Source organism: Mesocricetus auratus, unplaced genomic scaffold (assembly GCF_017639785.1).
Source record: "Mesocricetus auratus isolate SY011 unplaced genomic scaffold, BCM_Maur_2.0 Super-Scaffold_100004, whole genome shotgun sequence".
Taxonomy (NCBI): domain Eukaryota; kingdom Metazoa; phylum Chordata; class Mammalia; order Rodentia; family Cricetidae; genus Mesocricetus; species Mesocricetus auratus.
Genome location: NW_024429189.1, coordinates 79,231,429 through 79,255,217, shown reverse-complemented (window position 1 = coordinate 79,255,217; position 23,789 = coordinate 79,231,429). Strand labels below are relative to the sequence as shown.

Sequence of the window (23,789 nt, the reverse complement as noted above, 5' to 3'; positions counted from 1 at the left end):
CTCCTGCATCAGCCATTTCAGTGCTAAGATTTAAGTGTGAACCACCACACCTGTCTTGGAGTGAAAATTTTGATACATATGGCCACACACATACAAAACACAGTGTATGCTACTCTCAAAGTACCAAGCACTTCTTTTTAAAAGTTAAGTTCAGATAATGAAAGGGGAAAACTGCCCTAAAAAAGGAAAGTAGTAAGGAATGACAAAAGGTAATATTATATCTGGATTAAGACTTCTTTAATATACATAATGTATAGTACTTCATATAATTTATTAATGTCATTTTCTATAGGACACTGTAATTAATTCAGTGACATTAATATTGACCTCATACAGACAAAGGATGAAAGCTGGATTTTCTTGTGTACCAAGTACAAAACATGTGTTAAGGAATCAACTCAGACAACAGTTGTACGAGATCAACTTTCAGGATGACTCAGTTTACAGTAGTCGCTTCACACGGTTTCCATCAAGTCTTGGGTGCCATCTGGTGTAGCCAAGTTTGTGCGATGGCAGCGCGGTCTGACTACCTCCTTTTGCCAGCACCACTTTTGCCTGTTTTACTGCTGCCACTACTGGATTTGCCAGAGGATTTTGAAGAGAAGAGTCTTGTCATGAACTCTGAGACATCAGGCAATTCATGGTTGGAATTCAACATATTCATTGACTGCTCCATCTCCTGCAGGAAGAGAAAGCATCAGCTATGAGAGACATCCCCTCTGGATCTACCTAAACCATTGTATGTATGAACAAATCGAGTAAGTACTCTCAAGACAGTGTTACAAAGCAAAAATAGATTGAAGGATCAAAATCTGAAGTAGGCAAATCAAGGTTATTATGCATTTCAACTGTGTAACAAGCAAGGCTCACAAAAAGACTGAGATAAGTACAGTGTTTTAGATATGAAAAGACATTAGCGTTCACTAAGACACCCAACTGAATTTATCTTATCCAATGGAAACAGCTAGTTGAACACGAGGAAACATCATACTGCATTTATACAAATTCTTAGAAGAATTTGCCATAGGAACTAGGATAAATTGAAAATACTCAAGCTACACAGCTGCAGTAAAACAACAAACACCAGAACATGACCAAACAATCGCATGGGAAGCTGAGGCAGGATTGACAGTTCAAGGCAAACCTCAGTAACTACTGAGATTCTGCCTCAAACTCGATTTTAAAAACTGGCACTAGGAATCTTGTTCTGTTTCGCTGGTAGAGCACTTGGTAGAATTCATAAGGCCATGGGTTTACTCTCCAGTGCCTGTAAGCACACACATACACTCCCCCATTCAGTACGTATACACATAATTTCAAAATGCCATCTAAAAACCACACAGCACGACTCAAAAGCCCGTACCGGGCAGTCAGCTTACCCGTCTCATGTCAGGGTCACTTGTGTTGACCACTTTAGGCAGAAGCACAAATATCAATAATGGAAGAACCATCATCATAACCTGCAGAATAAAAAAAAAAAAAGAGAAACTTTTTCTTCCACTTTAGCTTGTGAAATAAAGCCTGTTCTTAGTAACCAGTGACAAGATTCAAGTGAGGATATGGAATAGAATGTATCAGAATTACCTCAACAGTTCTGACCAGCTTGGGTGGCGGGTGCCGTGTGACTGCTGTGGAGCATCTGAGACTGAAGGAGCCTGCTCACATATGCCTGTGCTTTACAGACACCAAACTTACATATGTGCCTCCTACCTTTGTAAAGACTTTAGTTTTAACACAGATAACTTCCAAGCAGAACTGTCTGCTCATTCTTTCTCTCCCAGAGCAAGCTAGCATTGGCGATTCCAATGGCCAGAGAGGCTGTTCCTTACAGACTACTGTGCAGCTTCCTGAGTGGTGTTACTGCTCTTATTAATTACATCCCCTAGAGCCTGCAGCACAGTGGAAGTCAACTACTTGAGCACATTCATTCTGAAGTGGCCTAGAGTCCTCTAGCACTTGACACATTTCTGTGCAGTTTCAGAAATGAGAACACTGGAGATGAAAATAGTGGAGTCTCGGGGCTCATGTTTCTCCTCTCAGCTGCTCTTCTGCCCTTTTATCTCTGGTAATAAACCCAGGCACTAACTCACCCTTCACTAGATGTATAGTGTCCAAATGGTACTGTTTGTGATCGAAACAGTTATCACCAAGGAATCTAATCCAAATTTAGAGAATCCTAAGATAATACAGTTTTCAAAAACAGATTTTAAAAAGTTCAACTTGTTTCTGAAAAACGTATTTATTAGTATTTTACTAGTAGGATCACAACATGAGTCGTGGATTGCTGTTTTAGGATTAATACCAACTACTTAAACTACTCTAAGATAACTTCTTTGTTTACCACTCATGTTTTAAAAAGGAGAAAGAATCCCCACTAGAGGGACTGGAGACATGGTTGATTTGGTAGAATGCTTGCCTATGATTTGGGAGGCCCTGGTTTTGATCTCCTACGTCACATAAAACAACTAGGCATGGCAGTGTACCCCTGTAATACTAGCACTTGAGAAGTAGAGGCAGGAGGACCTGAGGTTCATTGTCATCCTCAACTACATAGCAAACTTAAGGTCAGCCTGGGATCCGTGAGACCCTGCCTCAAACAACAATTAAAAAAAACATTCATTACATGTGCCATCATCATGGGCTGGTTAATATATGACCACACATTTATCAATGGACAAATAGATAGAATGGATAGGTTAACTCTATATACAACTCAATAATACTCTCATTCTATCTGATATCCCATAAAATCTGGTGACTTCCTCATATTTATTTCAGTTGCACATTTATTATGAAATACACAGTAGAATTTTCATATTCCTTCCATTATCTTTTTCCAAAGACACCACCTTCCGAATTTCACCCTTCTCTCTCACAGGAACTAAATGTTTTCAATGGCTAGAAGCAAATCAGGGATTAGTACAGTACTCTACACATACCATCGGGTTCATCAGAAAGTCTGTCCAGCCCCATGATTCCCTCTTGATGAAGTAAGAAGGTGGCCCTGAAGATTTCATTTGGAGAGGATAGGGTAATCTGACCACTTCTGATGTTTTGATGTAATTCACATATCTTGCTCTAAGGAAACAGGACAAAATGAATTCTATAAGTAAGAGGATATTTGTCTAGTATACGCAAGGTCCTGGGTTGGGTCCCAAGCTACTGCAAAAGAAAGTATGCGCATAAATGAAGCAAAACAAACAAAAGACAAGGCTAAGAATTGGCTATGTTAGCAATGCCTTATACTTACCTTCAGCTTTTCCAAAGCACTTTAGCATTTAAACATTTTTTAGAAAATAAATCTTTTAAAAATTATTTATTTTTATGCCATGGGTGTTTTGCCATCATGTATGTCTGTGCATCATGTGCATGCCGTGTCCAAACATGCTAGAAGAGTGCTCAGAAACCCTGGGAATGGATTTTGAGCTGGCATACGGGTGCTGGGAATGGAAGCCAGGTCCTGTGCAGGAGCAAACATGGATCTTACTGCAGAGCCGTCTTTCCAGCCGCAAAGGGAAAGTTTCGCTCTGGGAAGTCTGGGCAAAGTGCTGCCTAATGCACCCATCAAGGGACACGGGAGCGGGGTTCCAGCGCCGTCCCTTTCTACACTTGTAGCTCCATGTCACTCCTTACCTTCTTTTTACATCGAAGGCATTTTAGATCTGTGGACCGGGGAGCAGAGGCAGAAGGATCAGGAGTTCAAGGCAAGACTCAACTATACAGGGAGCTGGAAACTTGCCTGGGCTTCTGGGCTTCATGAGACTTTCTATCAAAAAAAAAAAAAAAAAAAAGCAAAATTCCCCCCAAATTCTTTCCCATTTTAAAGCCCTTTCATTATGTGTAATGTATTCATTCACTCATTCATTTGTTTTTTTTGAGACAGTTTCTCTGTGTATCCCTGGCTGTACTGGAACTTACTCTGCAGCTAGGCTTGCCTTCAACGCAGATATCCGACTGCCTCTGCCTCCCAAGTGCTGAGATTAAAGGCGTGTGCCACCAGGGACATCAATTTTATTATACTATAAACATGTAAAGAAAGTATCAGCTTACACATTTTTGATGGTCTAAGACACACATTGCTGGATACAACCAATTTTTAAGGCTACTTTACAGGAAAAATATATGATTCAAGAAAGTCATAGAAAATTCATCGGTAATATCTGATTTTTACCAGAGATGTATTTTTTAAAAAATTCTCAGCTGGGAGTGGTGACACATGCCTTAAATTCCAGCACTCTCGATTCAGTGGAGGCAGAGGAGCTGGATCTACATGAGCTTGAGGATTGGTCTACACAGTAAGTTCATGCTAGTCAGGGCTACATTGTAAGGCATGGCCCTAAAAAACAATATAAAATAAAACCTTACCTATAAGTGATTCATGCAAGATCTACTTTGCTTTTGAAATCTTCTAACTTTTGAAATTTCAAATTATTTATTTCAGTGATGATGTTGGTACTAGGCTCAAACCTGGGACCTTGATTATGGTGAGGCAAGTACTCTATCACTGACCTATATCCCCTGCGCTTATTTATTTTTTGCAGTGCTACTATTGTTCATTTTTTTGTTTGTTTTTGTTTTTTGAGACAGGGTTTCTCTGTGTAACAGTTTTGGCTGTCTTGACACTCGCTTTGTAGACCAGGCTGGCCTCGAACTCAGAGATCCACCTGCCTCTGCCACCCAAGTGCTGGGATTAAAGGAAGGTGTCACCACTGCTTGGTTCATTTCTTTATCTATGTTGTAGTTTGGGCAATTTATTTTACTATGTTTTCCAGTTCATCAAACATCTCTTCAGTTGTTTCACATATCCATTAATCTTTCCATCTCAATGCTTGTATTTATTGTAGAAGTCCTATCTTATCTTCTTTTTCAAATATCTTTTGCCTACTTTGATATATCACTTGTTTTAACAGGAAATCTTCTATTTCTTTTTTAATCCTATAAAAAAACTTTAAGACAAAGCTACAAATTTATGTGCATAACTTTTACAATGAGAACAACACATATCAAGTCTTTCTTTAGTCACTTTAAATATACTTTTACACTATTTTAGCCCATATCTAGTACCTATACTATCTTAACTTCTAGAAGTCTGCTTCAGGGGCTGGCTCAATATATAGTTTCCTTAGGTATTTTGTAAAAAAAATAAAATAAAGCAGACTTTATTTACTCTGATTTTTTTTTCGAGACAGGGTTTCTCTGTATTGTTTTGCAGGCTGTCCTGGAACTCGCTCTGTAGACATGGCTGGCCTGGAACTCAGAGATCCGCCTGCCTCTGCCTCCCGAGTGCTGGGATTAAAGGCTTGCGCCACCAACCCCCAGCCCTTACTCTGAATTTTTTAAGTAGTTTCAGCAAATAGTAATGTTTTTCTAAATTTAAGCAGTAACAGAGCATTATCTTCCAGAGAAGTTAAGCATTTATATGTGCTACTAACCAAGTTCCACCTCCGATCTTTAGCTTGGAAGCTCCCAGATTTTGTGGAGTGATAAATGTATACCCCAGGTTACACATTTTCACTTATGTAGTGTGTGTTTGTGTTTGGGCACACAGATGCCATGTGTACTTGTGGAGGTCAGAGGACAACTTGTAGGAGCTGATTCTCTCCTTCCATCATGTGGATCCTAGAGATCAAACTCTGGCCATTAGGCTTCACAGCATGTACTTTTACCCACTGCGCTACCTCCGGGCCCTGCTTTCCATTTTATCAAGAGCCTCACTTTCACATAAACACCACAACAACATTTGATATTCCTTTACTGAAATTTGTAGTGTATAAAGGAGAATCTATAGAAACTTCCAGATCAGCTTTGTAGTAAAGAGGGATTATCAAAATATTTCAATGAAAAGTCAGAAATAGTATTTCAAATTCAAGAAAATTATTTAATTATTTTCGCAGTACTTCTCCCCTGCAATAAATAATCTTACCTTTTACTCTATACAATTATAGAAGGAACCTATCACATTAGGAGCATTCATCCAGAGGGGAAATATTCAATTTCATAGTCTCAATGCGCAGATTACAAACAAAGGTAGATTAAACATTTTAAGAACTATATGTTCCAAAACAATACAGAGAAACCCTGGCTCGTAAAAACCAAAAAAAAGAGAACTAAATGTGGTTTGAATAAGAAACTCTCAACCTTCATTGTAAATTTCAAAAGTAATACATAACAACATACTAAGTAGATTAGACTTTAATAAAAATAGATGCGGTATCCTCACCTCATTTTTCCTTTTGAAGTGATATCGACTCGGACAGGATCAAACTTATAAGCTGGAGAAATAACTTCCACTACGTAAGAGCCAGAGGGAATATCATGAACCACAAAGCTCCCATCTGTCCTGGAAAAGGAAAATCACACTCAGTTACTTCTCATCAGCACCTTAGTCTTTCTCTGTTTGAAAGCACTTATTTCCCAGATAGTTCAGAAAAACATCAGAAGAAAACCAGATGTGGTGACTCATCTATAATACCCACCTGGGTCACTATGGGTTCAAGGCCAGCCTAGGCTACACAGTAAATTTCAAGACACCTGGACTACAGTGGAAAATCCTGTCTCAAACAAACAAACATGTGAGCAATTAGAAGCAGCTAAGCAAAACAGAAAATACAGGTATAGTGACTTATTCCTATAATCATAAAACTCAGGAGATAGAGGCAGAAGGATCACTGAATTCATGGCCACGTTGGGCCACATAGTTTGTGCCCATCTTCCCAAATAAACAAAACACGACAAAAGCTATCCCTACATTTTATGTTCCAGAACTTTAATAGTTTCTGAAAACAGATGAGCCTAAGTCAGAGTACTAGAGATCCCTGCTGCAGGTACAGATGACAGTAACAAAGGGTAGCTGCTACTCTGAGGGCCTATCTTCACTGAAGAAAAACTATCCTGTATATTATTACAATAGTAGGGTCCCAACTTTATTACATTCCGTCAATACAGTTTTAGTATTTTTAAAAAGCGTTCTATTCTAGTTTTAATTTGTATTTTGCTGGCTTTCTTTTTCATACAAACACATTTCAACAGTAACTGTTCCACTTATTATAAACAGTCCCATTTAGTTCAGTTAGTTTTGGAATGGTTATATAGAAACCTACAATTTAGTAGTTAGAGCCATCCATCTTTTCTTTCTTTATTTCTAATTCCATTAGGTTTAAAAAAAATCATCCAACCAAAAGCTGGTAATTTCTTCTTGCAAGTAAATTTTAACCTGTCTAGAAAATGAAAAAAACTGCTATTTCAAGGAAAAAAGACATAAAAAATTAAGATGAAAAGTGCTCCTTGTCATTGAAAGAATATACTAAGGTAAAGCAGAAATGAAATACAAGCATTAAAATACCTTAGTCCTGCCAGGTGTTGGCGATGCACGCCTTTAATCCCAGCACTCGGGAGGCAGAGGCAGGCAGATCTCTGTGAGTTCGAGGCCAGCCTGGTCTACAGAGCGAGTTCCAGGACAGTCTCCAAAACAATACAGAGAAACCCTGTCTCGAAAAACAAAAACAAAAAACCTTAGTCCTCAGCTGGAAGCCTGTCTATCCTCCAGACCACTCTCAAATGTACCTTGAGGGTTTCTTTCTTTTTTCTTTTGGAGGTTCTAGCAGCTTCAGAAGGGATACATGTGGTGTGGTTAGAAGACACCTGCCTAGCCAAATAACCCTGACAATGAGGTGGCAGATGTTACAGTCATATCACCCTCACATCCCCCAGACCCACTCTCTACCTTTCTCTTACGTCTACAAGAAGGGAAGACAATACTTTAGTGTATGTTTTTCCCACAGCTTTGTCACTGACAGACCATCTCTAATTGGCTCTGCTCTGGGCCATGGCTACATGCAATCCACCGCATCCCACACACACTTCCAAGTGTCCAGTAGCCGCTTCCCTTCCTTTTCCCTCAAGCTTAGAGGTGGTGACAGTTTCTTTGTCTTGCTTTTGTGTATTACTGGATAAACAGTGTTGAGGCTGGAAGCTCCAGGTGCTGCCCACTCAGACTATTCCTCTCTACCTTGATGATTATATTGTTTTAATCCTTTGATTAAACTCTATGTGAACGATTCTAATTTTAGTGCATATTCTACTCTTTTGTTTTTGGAGACAGTGTCTTACTATACAACTCAGGGTAGCCTCAGATTCACGATGCTTCTGTCCCACACCCCCAAGAGCTAGTACATATTATGTACATCACATCATCATCCTCTGCATCTTGATGGACCCTGACAGAAACAATTTCAAAACATTTTTTTTTCTCAGCAAAGTGTAAAAAATGAAAGTGATGACTACTCCACACAAATAATATCGGAATCATCCAAAGAAAAAGCAAAGGTAGAACTGGGCGGTGGTGGTGCACACCTTTGATCCCAGGCCTGGGAAGGCAGAGGTAGGCGGATCTCGATGAGTTCTAGGCCAGCCTAGTCTACAGAGTGAATTTCAGGACCGTTAGGGCTGTTACACAGAGAAACCCTATCTTGAAAAACCAGAAGGAAAAAAAAAAAGCAAATCTAGGCATGACAGCAGACACCTGTAATCAGATGGCGAACCCAGGAGGAGATGAGTGTGAAGAAAGTATGAACCACAGTGAAACTATGCACTAAAATATTAAAAAATAAGCCGGGCGGTAGTGGCACACGCTTTTAGTCCCAGCACTAGGGAGGCAGAGGCAGGCGGATCTCTGTGAGTTCTGGACCAGCCTGGTCTAAAAGAGCTAGTTCCAGGACAGTCTCCAAAGCCACAGAGAAACCCTGTCTTGAAAAACAAAAACAAAACAAAAAAATAAGTAGTATATAAAACAAAACAAAAATCTGACAACTACCTAATTGTTGAAAGCTAGAAGATAAGTGAGTTGTGGTTTATACACACATTATGCTATAGAAAACAGCTTGCCTACTCCTCAACCACAACTCCTCTCATCTCCATTAGCCAAGTCCCAATATAGTCAAACTTTTTTTTTGTTTTGTTTTGTTTTTGTTTTTTGAGACAGGGTTTCTCTGTATTGTTTTGGAGGCTGTCAGTCCAGCCCAGCCTTGAACTCACAGAGATCCGCCTGCCTCTGCCTCCCGAGTGCTGGGATTAAAGGCATGTGCCACCAACTCCCGGCCTATAGTCAAACTTTTATGCTGTTTATTCAAAACAGCTGTAAGACAAACTGCCTATCCTACTTACAAGACTATTACCATAAAAAAAATCACATAAATTTTCAACCAACCCTTCTGTATGAATATAAGAACATAAAGTAGAAGCCAGGTGGTGGTGGCGGCAGCACAGGCAGCACTCGGGAGGAAAAGCCATTTGGATCTCCTGAGTTTGAGGCCAGCCTGGTCTACAGAGTACATTTCATGACAGCCAGGGATATACACAGAAATCAAGCCAAAACAAACCAAAAAACAAAGTAGTAGAATAATTTTTTGTAAACGTTCAATGAAAACTGCAGTCTTATGTGCTTTACTCTTAAAGACAGATCATATAAAACATTAAGGGTTGTTATCTTTCTGTTGCAACCTTTTGATAGAAAACATCTTGCTTACATTTTCCTCAGCAAACATTTATCCATTTATTCATCTGTACTTAGGAGTGACCCCAGTTCCACCACAAAACTGTATTCCACCATGAGACTAAGTTGCTCGTGACAACCTTTAACTCATGATCCTTCTGCTTCCACTTCATAAGTAGCTGAGATGACAGGCATGTGTCACTATGCAAGGCTAATCATATATAACAATATATAATGTATTGATTTTAAGAGTAATTTCAAAATAAAATTAAGTGGTTTTTAAAAAGTGCTATATACTGGACCGGGCCTTGGTGGTTCACGCCTTTAATTCCAGCACTCAGGAGTAGGCAGAGGTAGGTGAATCTCTGTGAGTTCGAGGCCAGCCTGGTCTATAGAGCTAGTTCTAGGACAACTAGAGCTACACACAGAGAAACCCTGTCTCGAAAGACCCCCCCCCAAAAGTAATATACTGCAGAAGTTAAATTCTCACCTTCCAAAACTTAATGGGATTTTATTATTACTATTTTTTGTTTGTTTTCTCCAGACAAGTCTTCTTTGTGTAGCCTTGGCTGTCCTGGAAGTCACAGAGATCCGCCTGCTTTTCCTCCCGAGGGCTTGGATCAAAGACATGCACAACTATCGCCCATCAGGATTTTATTATTAATGCATCATTAATTAGGATAAAATCTAAACAATACCGGAATGCTAGATAAAATATCGGCTGTCAATTTGTCATTATTTATTAATCTGAGGTTGAATTTCACACGAGGGAACTTCAACAATCTGCAATTCAAACTTAAATGTCCACATTTAAAATGTACGGATTTCAGGTGTCACAAGTTGGTATACAAAGCCATCAAAGGAGCATTTTCTTTCAGTCATAGTTTCAACTCCCAATACTGATGGCAAAATTTAAAACATCACATTCATGCCTAGAAGGGTGAAAACATATTGCTCACAAACCAAAGCACTAGTAACTTATCCCCCAATAAAAACAGAAACCCCAGACAGGCATTGGTGGCGCACGCCTTTAATCCCAGCACTCGGGAGGCAGAGGCAGGCAGATCTCTGTGAGTTCGAGGCCAGCCTGGTCTACAGAGCGAGTTCCAGGACAGCCTTCAAAACAATACAGAGAAACCCTGTCTCAAAAAAACAAAACAAAACAAAAAAACCGAAACCCCATTTCTCCTAAGAACAAAAACAGGTATATGTAAGGGATCTTGAGACATCCTAGTCTGACATAATGGACGACTGCGATATCGCAAATCCCTCGACGAATTCAAGTGTAAAAAGAACAATAATCACAGTCTCGGGCCAAAGGGGGAAAAAAGCACTTTGCTTAGGGACCTGGGGACCCATTAATTTTAGCAGCAGGAACATCAGCCTTCCAGTTTATGTCACCACTGCGAGTCCTTTGGGCGTTGACAATTCCCACTTGTTTAGCATCTTTCTACACAACATCGAGCTACCAGAAGACTGACATGGAAAAAGCAACCAGGTTCCAGAGAAGTTTAACTATAGACACGATGCAGAGGGGCAAAATAGCCAGCAAACGAGGACCCACCAGTGCCCTGGGCCTAAGAGTCATCCGCCCCACAGGGGGCAAAATGGGGCTACAAAATAAATGACCCCAATGTTCCGAGCCTGGGACCACTGTCCTCCATCCTCGCTGCTCAAGGGTCTGGCTGCCTAGCAGGGTGTCCCAGCACGGACCGTTAGCGCACCGGCACCCTCGGTTTGACAGCTACACTGTCGGTCCTGACACTGTGCTGTCCTAGCCGGACAACCCTTCCAGCGTCCACCCGACCGCTTTCCTGCTGCCCTCGGGATGCTCACTTAAGGAAGCCGACGTGCTCTTCTCCGTCCACCAGCACTCGGGCCGCCGAGATCCAGTCCTGAGGCTTCACCCCCGGAACAACCGCACGTCCCTCGATCTTGAAACGATCTCCCAGGCCGACCCCACTACCTCCCGGGCCCTCGGCGGCAGCCCCAGGCACCTCCGAGCCGTGGGCATCTCCCGATAGTAACAGCAGGAGGATGGAAAAGAAGCCCCACAGAGCACCCGCCATGACAGCAGCTCTGAGGAGTCAGGCCCACGGCCCGGAAGCCCTCCCCTGCCGTACGGCCTCCGCGGCGGCCGCCGCTGTCGCTGAACGATGTCGTCATCACCGCGAGCCGGATCCTGCTCCGAGCTGTGCACGCCCCCGGAGAGAAGGTAGAACAGCTCACCAATCAGGAGAAGGGATGCAGAACGACGCTAGCCACGCCCAGGACTCCGAGCGAGGAGCGTCGGCAGCGGCCCAAGGCTTAAAGGTGGCAGGACTTGATGGTGTCTTGGCATCTGTTGCATACTCACGAGATTTCATGGGAGTAAAGGATGATGAGACCGAGAGGGACAAGGATCTGCAGTGTTGAGTGCTGGGTCTGTATCTAACATGTCAGACATCTACTCTATCATTTTCTTGAAGTTCTTTCTTGTTCCAAATATTCTCCTTTCTACCACAGATCGCTGTAAAAGATTATTTAGGGCAAGGTGTGCTTTTACCCTGTGCACTCAGCCCCCACAGAAAAATTACAGAAATTGAAACATACGCAAGAGCTCCAAGTCCCGATGGAGAGTGGAAATGCAGAATTTTGGGCTGAAAAGGAAAAAAAATACTTTTTATATACAAAGGAATTGGTGGTCTGTGTTTAAGAAGTATATGGAGAATGTTTACTTACTTGCTTTGTTTCTCAATGTCTCCTGAATGGATTGCTAACATTATTTTCAGAATTGATGCTTACTTGCTCCAGACACCTCAGTCATTGAGCAGAAGCCTAAATACTATAAAAATCCACCCATATTCTTGTTTACTAATACACGCAGTTGCTCTGGTATGAAGTCTTTCCTAGCTTTGTCCCTAGTGGTCTCTATGTGTTGGACATTATCAAATAGTTCAATGTTCAAAAGGAGGTCTAAGTATGCAGTGTAGACTTCTGTCTGCTTCTGTCTCTTAGTTGCCATTCCCTTAACTATTTGCCCCGAGATAATCTACAGCAAATACATACATTAAAAATACACATATGGGGGTAGGGTGATGGGTCAGCAGTTAAGACCACTTGCTACTCTTATTCCTATAACCCATACTATAGCTTTAAAACTTCAATCCTGGGTGATCTGATGCCCTCACCTCCACAGGCACCAGGCACTGGCGTGGACTGTGTGGTGACCTGTATACACTACCTACAAAAAAAGTTTAATTTATAAACTAAGCACAGTAAGTGAGTAACAATGATTAATAAAATAGAGCAATTACAGCAATATACTGCACTTAAAGTTATTATAGTAATAGTATACAAATAAAAACAACAGAAGCAGGGGGCTGAGGATGAAAAGTAGTAATGGGAGACATTTTTAAATCTCAGTTTGTTGTTTTGGTTTGTTTATCTTACCCATTGAGATAGTGTCCCCCGCAAAGCGATAATGCTGTAGCTCCAACTCCCTGTAAGAATGCATTTGGATATAGCGCTTCTAATGTACTAACTAAAGTTAAATGTCAAAGGGGGAAGACCTTATATAACAGGCCTGGTTTCTAATAAGGAGAGGCAGAAACATGGCAACATGCAAAGCCCACGTGGAGAAGAGACCCTAGGAGAAATCAACCCTGTCGGCATCTCCGTTTGGGATTCCCACCTGCTGGAACTTTGAGGTAGTAAATCTCTGTTGTTAATAGATCAAACCAGGTTGCTGTTGATGGCTTAGCAGATTAATAATGGTGTCTTTGACCTCTACTCCCTGACGTTCTTCTGTGTGCAATAACCAATGTCTCCATCCTCTGCCACATCGTGAATGGGATCCAAGTTGTGTTGCAGACTTAGGGGAAAATCCATGTGTTCAGCCAGGGAGACATTTCATCAAAGTTAATATTCCTAAAATGGCAGTTCTAAGCCACAAAGTTTTGCTGCCAGTGTTCGTATTTTGGGATACGAGGAGCTAGACCCTCAGACAGTTTCAGTTTTATTTCAGACCCTACCAGGGAAGGCATAAGCATTATTGAATCGTTGTAAAAAGACGAGACTGTGCAGCAGTGCCCCCACCAGTAACCACTCTCTAAAACACAAAATAAACTGTTAGCATTATAAGGTGATGAAAAATTACAAATATGCCAACATAAAAATAACTTCAAACCAAGTTTTAATTTTCTTCAAATGTACGTTTGGAAACCTACTTTGCTGATATCTTAGAGCAGTTGTCTAATGAATGATCAATGCCAGTTCTGGGAATGCAGATAGGAACCTGGGAGTTACTTTTTCTATAGGAACAAGGGTGGAAGAGAATGGCTGTGAACACCCACTGGGATCTCTGTCTCCCCACTTCTTCCTTATTCCCTTGTCTGCTGTCACTTACCAAAGCATGTAGTGTTTTGAACACCTCAATGTCAAGCACAGAACTTACACATTCACTGGAGGAGACATGTATGAATGCTCATTTCAGACATGGTGGAAGTCTGTTATCTCTGCCATTTTCTAAGTAGGACATGGGCTATATAGATAATCCAACTCCAAATTATAGGAGAGGAACTGACTCTATAACATCCCCCTTGGACTTGTGTCTACTCAGAAAATAAGTACAGGGAACTACTTTAGAAAGGTCCTATGCTAGATGTAATTTGCTTGCCTAGACAGATTAGCATTCCTGCTTTACATCCTGGAAGGTTAACCCTTTAAGAATTGAAAAAACTCTATTCTCTTCTGTCTTCCAGTTAATTTAGCCAAAGGCATGTATCAGAACTGCTCCTTCAGTTTCCTTTAACAATGCCACAGGAAATTTAATGATGGGGTAATTTACAATCACTCTTCCCTCCTTCTTTTTCTACCCCAGGCCCTCAGCCTCTTCTTCTCATAGCCACCAGGGGGAGAACAGGAATAGGGGAAAAGCAAAACTTGACAGCCAGGATTTAGGAACTTTTAGGAATGTTGGGTTACACCATCAGAAGTTATTCCTTGATTTTGCAGGTCTCTTTTGTAAAAGCATTCTTTGTGTTTCTGATACTTTATTTTGTAGTTGAAAAAATTTTAATTGAAGAAACTAAAATGCGTGTGCGTGTGTGTGTGTGTGTGTGTGTGTGTGTGTGTGTATCAGAATTTACTTGAAACTCTTAACGTTTGAATCAGTGTCTCTCCAAAACCAAGTATCCTCCCTTGCAAGAGTTTTCCTAATCACTTAGTGGCATATTTGAGGATGGGGATGGCCATGCCCCTCTGTTTCAGTATTCTGCTTGTTAGTGTCTCTGTGGTGTCATGGTGATTCTCAAACCACTTTCACATACTGACTCTCTAATTAGAAGAAATGTTAGGCTATAAGGGAAGCCAGCACTTTCTTTTTTAATAGAGTAACCACTGGAATTCCTAGGAAACATCAGCTTTGCTAATCCCCAAACACTGCTGTTTATTTGGGGATGGTTTTTGCCTTCTTGAGTTTTCAAATCTCATTTACTTCAAATAGTTAAGCTAATTTCTTTCACTCAAATAGGCTGAAGTCAATTCTCTTAGTATTTTTTAATGCCTGTTGCCCACTGGGACTCCAGGTTTAACTGTCAAAAGCTATCTCTAAAGTCCTCTTCAGTGAAACCAATCATCTATGTTTCACGTAGGGAAGTCAGCACACTTCCATGTCCTGCAGAAATAAAGTGTTGTGAAAATGTTTCCATTTATTCATTTGACTTGAAGGTCTTATCCCTTTCATCAAATTCTGTGAAAAATAAAAGCAAAACAAATTGAAGAAGTATGAAGTACAGTAAATAGCAAGATTTAAAGAAAATATCATCTATCTCATTCCTGTGAGTCCAAAGTCCTATCTGTAGCTTATCTCTTATCATAACTAAGGAAAACTATAACTATAGCTATCTGTCTTCAACTCTATCAAAGACCACAGAAGGATAATATATAAACACTAGGATTGACAGAGATATCTTACTGCCTGGACAGTTACCCGAAGTTCCTCTGTAACGTTGGGGCATCCATCTTCAGCCCATAGGCCACAATGTGTCCAGAAGATTTCTCAGCAAAGCAGGAAATTTCAAACTGTCCATCTGCATTGGCAGTCTGTCAGTCATTTTTCTTTGTCCTGCAGAAAGTCTCTTAGACTCTTCCATGAAGCAGGAACCCTGTAAGACTGAGTTCAGCAGTCACTTTCCTGTGGGTCCTGCATGTCCAGTTTATACAGCAAGAGTCAAACAGTCTAGGCAAGAGCAGTTTCTTGCCCAAATGGCTAATCTTGCCATGTTGAAAGCAAACTCCCTAATGAGTTTCTTCGATGCCCATCTTCCTCTCATACGTAATTGGTGCTGCCAGGAGCAGACATTTCTCATTGTCAAGAAAAACCCTAAACCATTTTAAATGTCATTTTCTGAAGGTCTTTGAAAGGTCTGAAGACTATCTATCTGTCTCAAATACATCTCTATCTATCTAGAAAACCTAACTTAACTAACTATAAGTTCTGACTATTATAAGTAACTATCTATAGTCTATATTCAATTATGCATTATGTTTTAAAAGAACAGTATAAGCACAATACTTAATCAAGAAGAGAAATATACGCATCACAAAATTGACCTTGAATTTGTGTCAATAAATGAAAAACCATACCCATACCATAATTCCCCTTTTTACCATTAAAAAGAGATTGATTGTGATCATTAACCAATTATAAACAATCCCATTTAAATGAAAACAAAGGTTTATAAACAAGATGGGAATTAGGATGTCGCTCATTCCAAACTGCTTGTGCTGGAAGGGGGTGCTGTTCATACCATGGGGATCATGACAAAACTCAGAAACCTGTATAAGTCCGTATTTTCGGGGTCTGTAAAGCTCCATCATCTTAGCTGTTTCAGTTGTTGGAACACCTGGTCCACTGCTTCCGGGGGTCTTGGTTCATCAAACCACAGAAGCCTGGAAGGAATCCTCAGCTTTTCATTTTCTGTAGAAACATAAATAAAATCTCCTTTTCCAAGTAACATATCCTTATACTTAAATTTTGAAGTCAAGGCATTTTCAAAAGATATAAGTTGAATTAATTTAGCAGCATTTATAATCAAGTGTACTTTAGCAGTTGTTCCTTCCTGAGCAATCAAAAAACTGAAAAACACAATAGCATACAGTATCCAGACTCTCTGTGTATTTTTCATCTTTGCGTGGCTTATTTATCTATTATTAATTTATTTCTTCTACTTTTATTTATTTTTCTCTGAGACAGGGTTTCTCTTTGGAAATCTGCCTGCCTCTGCCTCTGCAGCAAATCCTACCGGTGTGCGCCACCACAGCCAGCTTCTCTATTTTACCACTATGCCTTTTCGTTTTCTCTCTCAATCTTATGTATATTTTTAAACACACTGTAAACCTTTAGAGGTTTTTCTTCATCCAAGTCTGACTTTACTGTAAATCTTTATGATTTTTTGGCCATGTATCTTATCTGTTAAAACCGCGGCTGTTTAAACTGCTGTTTTTCCAAGATAGCGGGCATACGCGTGACTCCAGCTGCCAGCTTGGAGATGTGGTCACTGCCACTTCCAGCTGTAAGTACAACTTTTAAATCATTGGCAAAGCCTCTTAAAAGAACCTTGCTGTTTTTTTTTTTTTTTATGCTGAGTTAGGATGACTGCCTTAAGCAAGCTGCGAGTCTCTGCTTGCCGCTAGCAAAACAGAGCCCACCTGAGAAAATGCTGCTACCAAAAATCTTTGCTTCTCTTTGTTCCTTTCTTTCTAAAATTCCTTTAAAGCTTTGGTCATTCTACGTGGAAATTCATCATCCCACTTCTGACACCATTATGTAAAGAGAAGCTTTTTCCTTGAGAGAAGCCTTTCCGCCAGCCTGGTTCTAGAGCCGTATCAGTCCCAAATAAACACACAGGAGGCTATATTAATTATGAGGCTGTTGGCCTTGCTTGTTTCTTACTGGCTAGCTCTGACTTGAGTAATTACCCCATAATTGTTAATCTAAGTATTTCTCTTACCGGAGAATAGTTCTGGGCTTCCTACCCCATGGCGTTACATCTTGACTCTCTGAGTTTCTCCTACGCAGAGTCCGCCTGGACTCCTAATCCCACCTATCTAACTTCCCTATTGGGCAACAGTGCTTTATTGACATAATCACAGGACTTCCTCCATCACCCTTCCATTGCCTAAGACATTTTGGTTGCTTCCACTTTTACTACTGTGGGTGATGCTGTGATGAAGAGGGGCACACATATATCTGTGAGTTCTTGCTTCCACTTCCTGTGGGTCATACAGCAGTTCTCCAGTTTGCTGGAGGTACCTTGCTGTTTTCTGGGAGGGCAGCACCATTTAACTTTCCCACCAACAGTGTAGTGTTCCAAGTGTTAGGTCTTGTTATTTTGTTTTCCTTTTGTTTCTTTGGGTTGCCGTGTGTGTGTGTGTGTGTGTGTGTGTGTGTGTGTGTGTGTGTGTGTGTGTGTGTGTGTGTTGCATAGCAGTCATGGAAGTAGTTGTGAGAAGCTAGCTTGCTGTAATCTGGATCTGCATTTTCTTTACATACATTCATAGATTGTTTTCTTCAGGCTATTTGCTTGTTTTTGTTGTATTTCTTTTGAACTTGTTGGCTTTTTGTGTATCTTCTTTGATGAAATGTCTCTTCAAGCCCTTTTCCTGCCTTTTTACCCACATCTTTCTCCTTTTTAAAAATCTTAACTGAGATATAAAATTTGTACATAAATGTAAGGGACCATGAAATATTTAGTCATGTATATGCTATATAATGTTTAAGTAAGATTTAAACATATTTGTCTCCTTAAATATTTGTGATTTCTTTGTAGTAAGAATTTCCAAAGGCTTTTCCTAGATGTCCCTGAGCCCCTGGTTCCTATCTAGGCATAAATTAGTACCCATTGGTAAACCTTCCTTTTCCTTCCTACTCCTGCACCACTTCCTTTTTCTTTGTGTGTGTGAGAGAGAGCAAGAAACAGAGACAAGAGTCTCATATTGTAGGGTAGCCCAGGCTAGCCTAATTCCTGCAATGTATTCATGCTAACATTGAAATTTGAACAACCCTGTTTCAGCCTCTTGTGCATCTCCTCTCTACTCTTACCAGCCCCTCATAACCACCATTCTACTCTCAACTTCTGTGAGCTCAGCTGTTTCAGATTTCACACAAGTGAGATCCTGTGTTTCTTATCTGACTTATTTAACATAATGGTTTCCAGTTCTGTTCATGGAATTGCAAAAGGCATAGTGTCATTCTCTTTACAGCTATTACATTGTGTGTATACCACACTATAAATGGAAATTTTGGTCCTGCCTGGTTCCACAGCTGTTCAGTCCCAAATGAACACACAGAGGCTTGTATTAATTATAAACTGTTTGGCCAATTGCTCAGTCTTATTACTAACTAGCTCTTACAAATTAAAATAACCTACAGTTCTTATCTATGTTTAGCCACATGGCTTGGTACCTTTTCTCAGTAGGGCATTCTCCTCTTGTTTCATCTGTGTCTGGCTGGCAATAGACTCTCTCTCTGCCTTTCCTCTTCCCAGAATTCTCCTAGTCTTGTCACCCCACCTTATAGTTCCTGCCTCAATACAGTGTTTCATTAAGCCAGTATGAGTGACAAATCTTTAGAGCATCACATGTTATCTGTTCATCAACAGATGAATATTTTAGCTGTTTTGAGTTCTTGGTTACTGTGAATAATATCCCTGACATACTGGTTTAATTTCCTTTGGATAAATACCCAGTAGTGGTATTGCTCTATCATATTAGAGTTTTATTTTTAATTTTTTTTGTTTTTTATGAGACAGGGTTTCTCTTTAATTTTTTTTAAAGAACCCTCATTTTGCTTTACATACTGGCATTACTATTTTTTTTTAACCAACAGTAGATGATGGTTTCCCTTTTTGCTATATTCTTGATTGATAGTACTGTAAATCTGCCTCAGCCTTCTGAGTGGTAACATAGGCATCCACCATCACTCTGAGGCCTTCTTTGATCTTTGCGGAAGTATTTTGCATTAATTTTTGTGTGTGTCTGTGTGTGTGTATGTATGCATGCTCCACAGCCACAGTGCATATATGAAGGTCAGAGTACAGCTTGCAGAAGTTGGTTCTCTCCTTCTAACATGAGGGCTGCAAGGATTGAACTCAGGTCATCAAGCTTAGCAACAACTCCTTTACCCCCTAAGCCATATTGTAAGGCATTCTTTGGTCTTCTTGATAATACTGACTAGGATAAAGTGATACTTCATATGACTTTGATTTGCATTTCCCTGATAACTAGTGATGTTCCATATTTTTCATATATATGTTGTCTTTTGAAAAATGCCTATGTAGAGCTACTGCCCTTTTTTTTTTTTTTTTTTTTGAGACAGGGTTTCTCTGTATTGTTTTGGAGGCTGTCCTGGAACTTGCTTTGTAAGCCAGGCTGGCCTCGAACTCACAGAGATCTGCCTGCCTCTGCCTCCCAAGTGCTGGGAGTAAAGGTGTGCACCACCAATGCCCAGCGCACTGCCTATTTTAAAAAAATGCTAGTATTTTCATTTTAAAATTCTTTTTAAATTTAAATACAATAACATTATTTTCCTTTCTTCTAGTAATTCCTATGTTCCCTCCCTTCAACCCTCTACCTTGTCTCTCCCTTCAATTCTCAAATCAGTAGTTTCTTTTTCTTTGATTATTGCTGCTACATGTGTGCACAAACAGGTGTGTGTGCCTGAATACATACACAAATATATGAATAAAACCTGCTGAGCCTGTGTTTGTTGTTTGTGTATATATGATTTCAAGACTGACCATCATGGAAGGAGCATAGAAGCAGGTTGACAGGTACACTTCCTCCAACAAGGCCACAACTCTTTTTTTTTTTTTTTTTTTTTTTTTTTGTTTTTGTTTTTCGAGACAGGGTTTCTCAGTGGCTTTGGAGGCTGTCCTGGAACTAGCTCTTGTAGACCAGGCTGGTCTCAAACTCTGCCTCCTGAGTGCTGGGATTAATGGTGTGCTCCACTACCGCCCAGCTAGGCCACAACTCTTAATCCTTCCCAAAACAATACCACCAACTAGGGACTAAGCATTCAAGTATATGAGCCTTTGGGAACCATTCCTAGTCAAACCACCACAAAGGCCATTAAAATTTGCTCCCCATGAGTTCTACTACCTGGAGTTTATTACAGGTTACCCTAAGATTTGGAGGCGCCTCTTCCTTAACCAAAAAGAAAAAGATCCAAACATTATATTTCATGACTGTGTTAGTATAAAGGCACATAAAATAAGGCAGATTCATTATTTTATATTGACTCACTTTATTTCCTTCTTACTTGATAAAAAGAATGACATTTTTGTGACCTCTTAAATGTGTCATAAGCCTAGGCATGTACTTATTATGTTTAACAATCAGTTGCCTGTGGTTTATTAAGGACTAACTCAGAATTCCACAAGTAGACTGGCAGCACACAATGGCTGGCAGGTTGTTGAGTTCCCACAATTAACAAGCAGAAGCAGATAGTTAGAATTCCTCCAGTGCTCCAAAAGGATGCTGTCTGAACACAGCACCCACAGTATGTGGTGAATTGCTCATCATTAATAACTGTTTTCCTGCTTTTGAATTATAAAATACTATTGGTATTTTTTCTGCAGTTACTATGGGACTAAACCTAGAAAGCTTAATGATACAATTAGATATATATTTCTCCATATTACAATTATCATATTTTAATACACATACTACTACAGTTCATTTTTCAACTATTTAGTTCCTTATTAATAAAACATATACATTTAAAGCATATCTATATCTATCTGTCTAGATATATAGATTGTTAGATAGATAGATAGATAGATAGATAGATAGATAGATAGATAGATAGATTCATTCCTCCATGGGCTTAAATTTGGGTTGTCAGAGAATGAATATAATAGTATAAAGTAAACACAGATGACTCACATATTTCTTTCCTGTACTTTTTTGAACTCTGAAGAGTTAATTTGAATGTTGAATATGTCATTACTACCAGTAGGAAACTAACTAGATCCATGGGTGAAGGAGGTGTGGAAAAATACCTTGATAGACTATGAGAGGGAAGGGAGAGAGGAGAGATTATGCTGTACCTTTAGAAAAGAATACCCATGACTAAGCAAAATTGTATAAGCCTCAGAGGAAATAGAGTTGAATGCTGACCCTTCGATCTACCCTAGGAGAAAGTACATACCAGAAAAAAATGCCGGGTGGTGGTGGCACACACCTTTAATCTCAGCACTCAGGAGGCAGAGGCAGGTGGATCTCTGTGAGTTTGAGACCAACCTGCTCTATAAGAGCTAGTTCCAGGACAGCTTCCAAAGCCACAAAGAAACCCTGTCTCGAAAAACCAAATTAAAAAAAAAAAAGCCAGGATATAATACCTTCTTTCTGTAATTAGAATATTATATATCACCCTGGCTGGTCTACCTGAATAATCACATTAATAACAAATGTTGAAATGGGTTTTCCTGTTATATTTAGATGTTAAATGCAAAAGTATCTATGTCAAGAAAGACTTACCAAGAAAATGTCTGATAGTAACCTGACTTGTTTGTGTAGGTGTTACCTGTATTTTAATCTAATTGGATCCAGAGATGGCTCACATTGGTAGAACTTGGTTCAGCACCAGCTTCTGATATCTTAGCCATCAACCTGGGCCACTGGTCAAGTTCTAGACTGTGAGATGGATGTTTACAGGGAGGTTCTTAGGTAGTGGTGGCACACATACTCAAGTAGAACCTGTCCTGTGGTTTTTCATTTAGAAGACAACTATTAACCAATTTCTGAGGGGTGAGACGGTTCTGAGTAACTCACAGAGAAGGCAAAACAACTTCTTTAATTTAAATATGGTTACTAAACTCAACACCAAGCTAATGATATTAATACAGTAAAGCACTTAACAAAATTATAGTTCAACATTTATAGTTCAACAAAATTATGATCACATTCTTTTTTCTGCCATTCTGCCCCTACCATATTTAAATACTCCATAATAAATCTTTGTGTGGGATCACAAAAGCTTATAAGTAAAATATAAGAAGTCATAATTTAATGGTACAGAAACTTTATTTCATCTGGCTATGGAATAAGCACAAATTGCGTCAGATAGAGGCAGCCTGTCAACTTGTAGAAACAGCAACATCAACTGAAGAGTCATTCAAAGGTTTTGGCTGATTTGAGTGCGAAGTTCGGATAAGGTTGGGATAAGGACTAATACATGGAAACACAAGAGAAATTGATTTCACCTTTCTACCAGGATAAACTTTCTTCTTTAAAAATTACAAGTATGAAAAAAATTTTTTTAAAATTACAGGTATGGGGCTGGAGAGATGGCTCAGAGGTTAAGAGCACTGACTGCTCTTCCAGATGTCCCGAGTTCAATTCCCAGCAACCACATGGTGTCTCACAACCACCTATAATGAAATCTGGTGTCCTCTTCTAGCCTGCAGACAGATGTGGAGGTAGAATGTTGTATTTATAATAAATAAATCTTTAAAAAATTACAGGTATCTATTGTGTGTGTATTTGTGAGTGTGCATGCATGCTTGCACCCTTCTTTATGTGGAGCAACTTGGAAGAGTTGCTTCTTTAACTCTATCTTGGATTTTGGGATCCAGGCTGGGGTTATCAGGTTTGGTGACAAGTGCTGTTATTCCATTGAGCAATCTCATTGGCCCAAAGAGGAAATTTGTTAGGTTAAATAGAAAAAATTGTACCCAAGGGACAAATGGCTATCTAACAGGAAGAGAATATTTAGTCACTTGGTAAAGAGGCTATTAAAAATTCAAGTAGCATACTGCTGCACGTTCTGACTTTAATCTTGGGATTTTGTGACTCTTTAACAGCTGTTGTTTCACCTGCTCCAGATTTATTAATAGTGGTTACAGGAAAAGCAACTATCATTTTTTCACATGCCAAGTGCAAAACGACTAAAAGCAAGTGTGAGCTATTATTATCAATACACAGCCTTCCAACAGAAAAAAAATGAAAATTAGATGACAATCCATTCCATTACAGTAAGTCATGCCACAGATTTGCCTACTGACAGTTGTAGTGCAGAAAGTGTGGTGATTCAGAATTATGAGTTAGAATGAAGCCATCCCAAGCATCCTGTGAAGCCCCAAGAAATATACAGCCCTGAGAATGATCATCTCTAAAAGGAAACCTTTCTGTGCAGAGAGATGCAGTGGTTGTCAGACTTGTGTGAGCATTAGAGCCACCCTGGGAGATTATTCACCATCAGCTGCCCCATCCACGCCCACAAGAGACTGACTCAGTTTGGCTGGGACCTGCTGTG

The 23,789-nt window shown here is 39.9% G+C and overlaps 1 protein-coding gene and 1 long non-coding RNA gene across 2 annotated transcripts; one reads left to right on the top strand and one right to left on the bottom strand.

Moving 5' to 3' along the window:
- Nucleotides 1-220: 220 nt before the first annotated feature.
- Emc7 (ER membrane protein complex subunit 7) lies at nucleotides 221-11,635 on the bottom strand. Its single transcript, XM_005064775.4, has 5 exons — nucleotides 11,327-11,635; nucleotides 6,221-6,340; nucleotides 2,940-3,078; nucleotides 1,380-1,460; nucleotides 221-679 (listed from the first exon to the last, which is right to left on the bottom strand). The coding sequence occupies exons 1-5, from the start codon at nucleotides 11,557-11,559 to the stop codon at nucleotides 527-529; spliced, it is 726 nt and encodes a 241-aa protein (XP_005064832.1). The 5' UTR covers nucleotides 11,560-11,635; the 3' UTR covers nucleotides 221-526.
- Nucleotides 11,636-11,733: 98 nt separating this feature from the next.
- On the top strand, nucleotides 11,734-22,868 carry LOC106021867. Its single transcript, XR_001197010.3, has 3 exons — nucleotides 11,734-11,912; nucleotides 13,033-13,179; nucleotides 22,806-22,868. It is a non-coding gene; the product is annotated as an uncharacterized LOC106021867 (long non-coding RNA).
- Nucleotides 22,869-23,789: the final 921 nt, after the last annotated feature.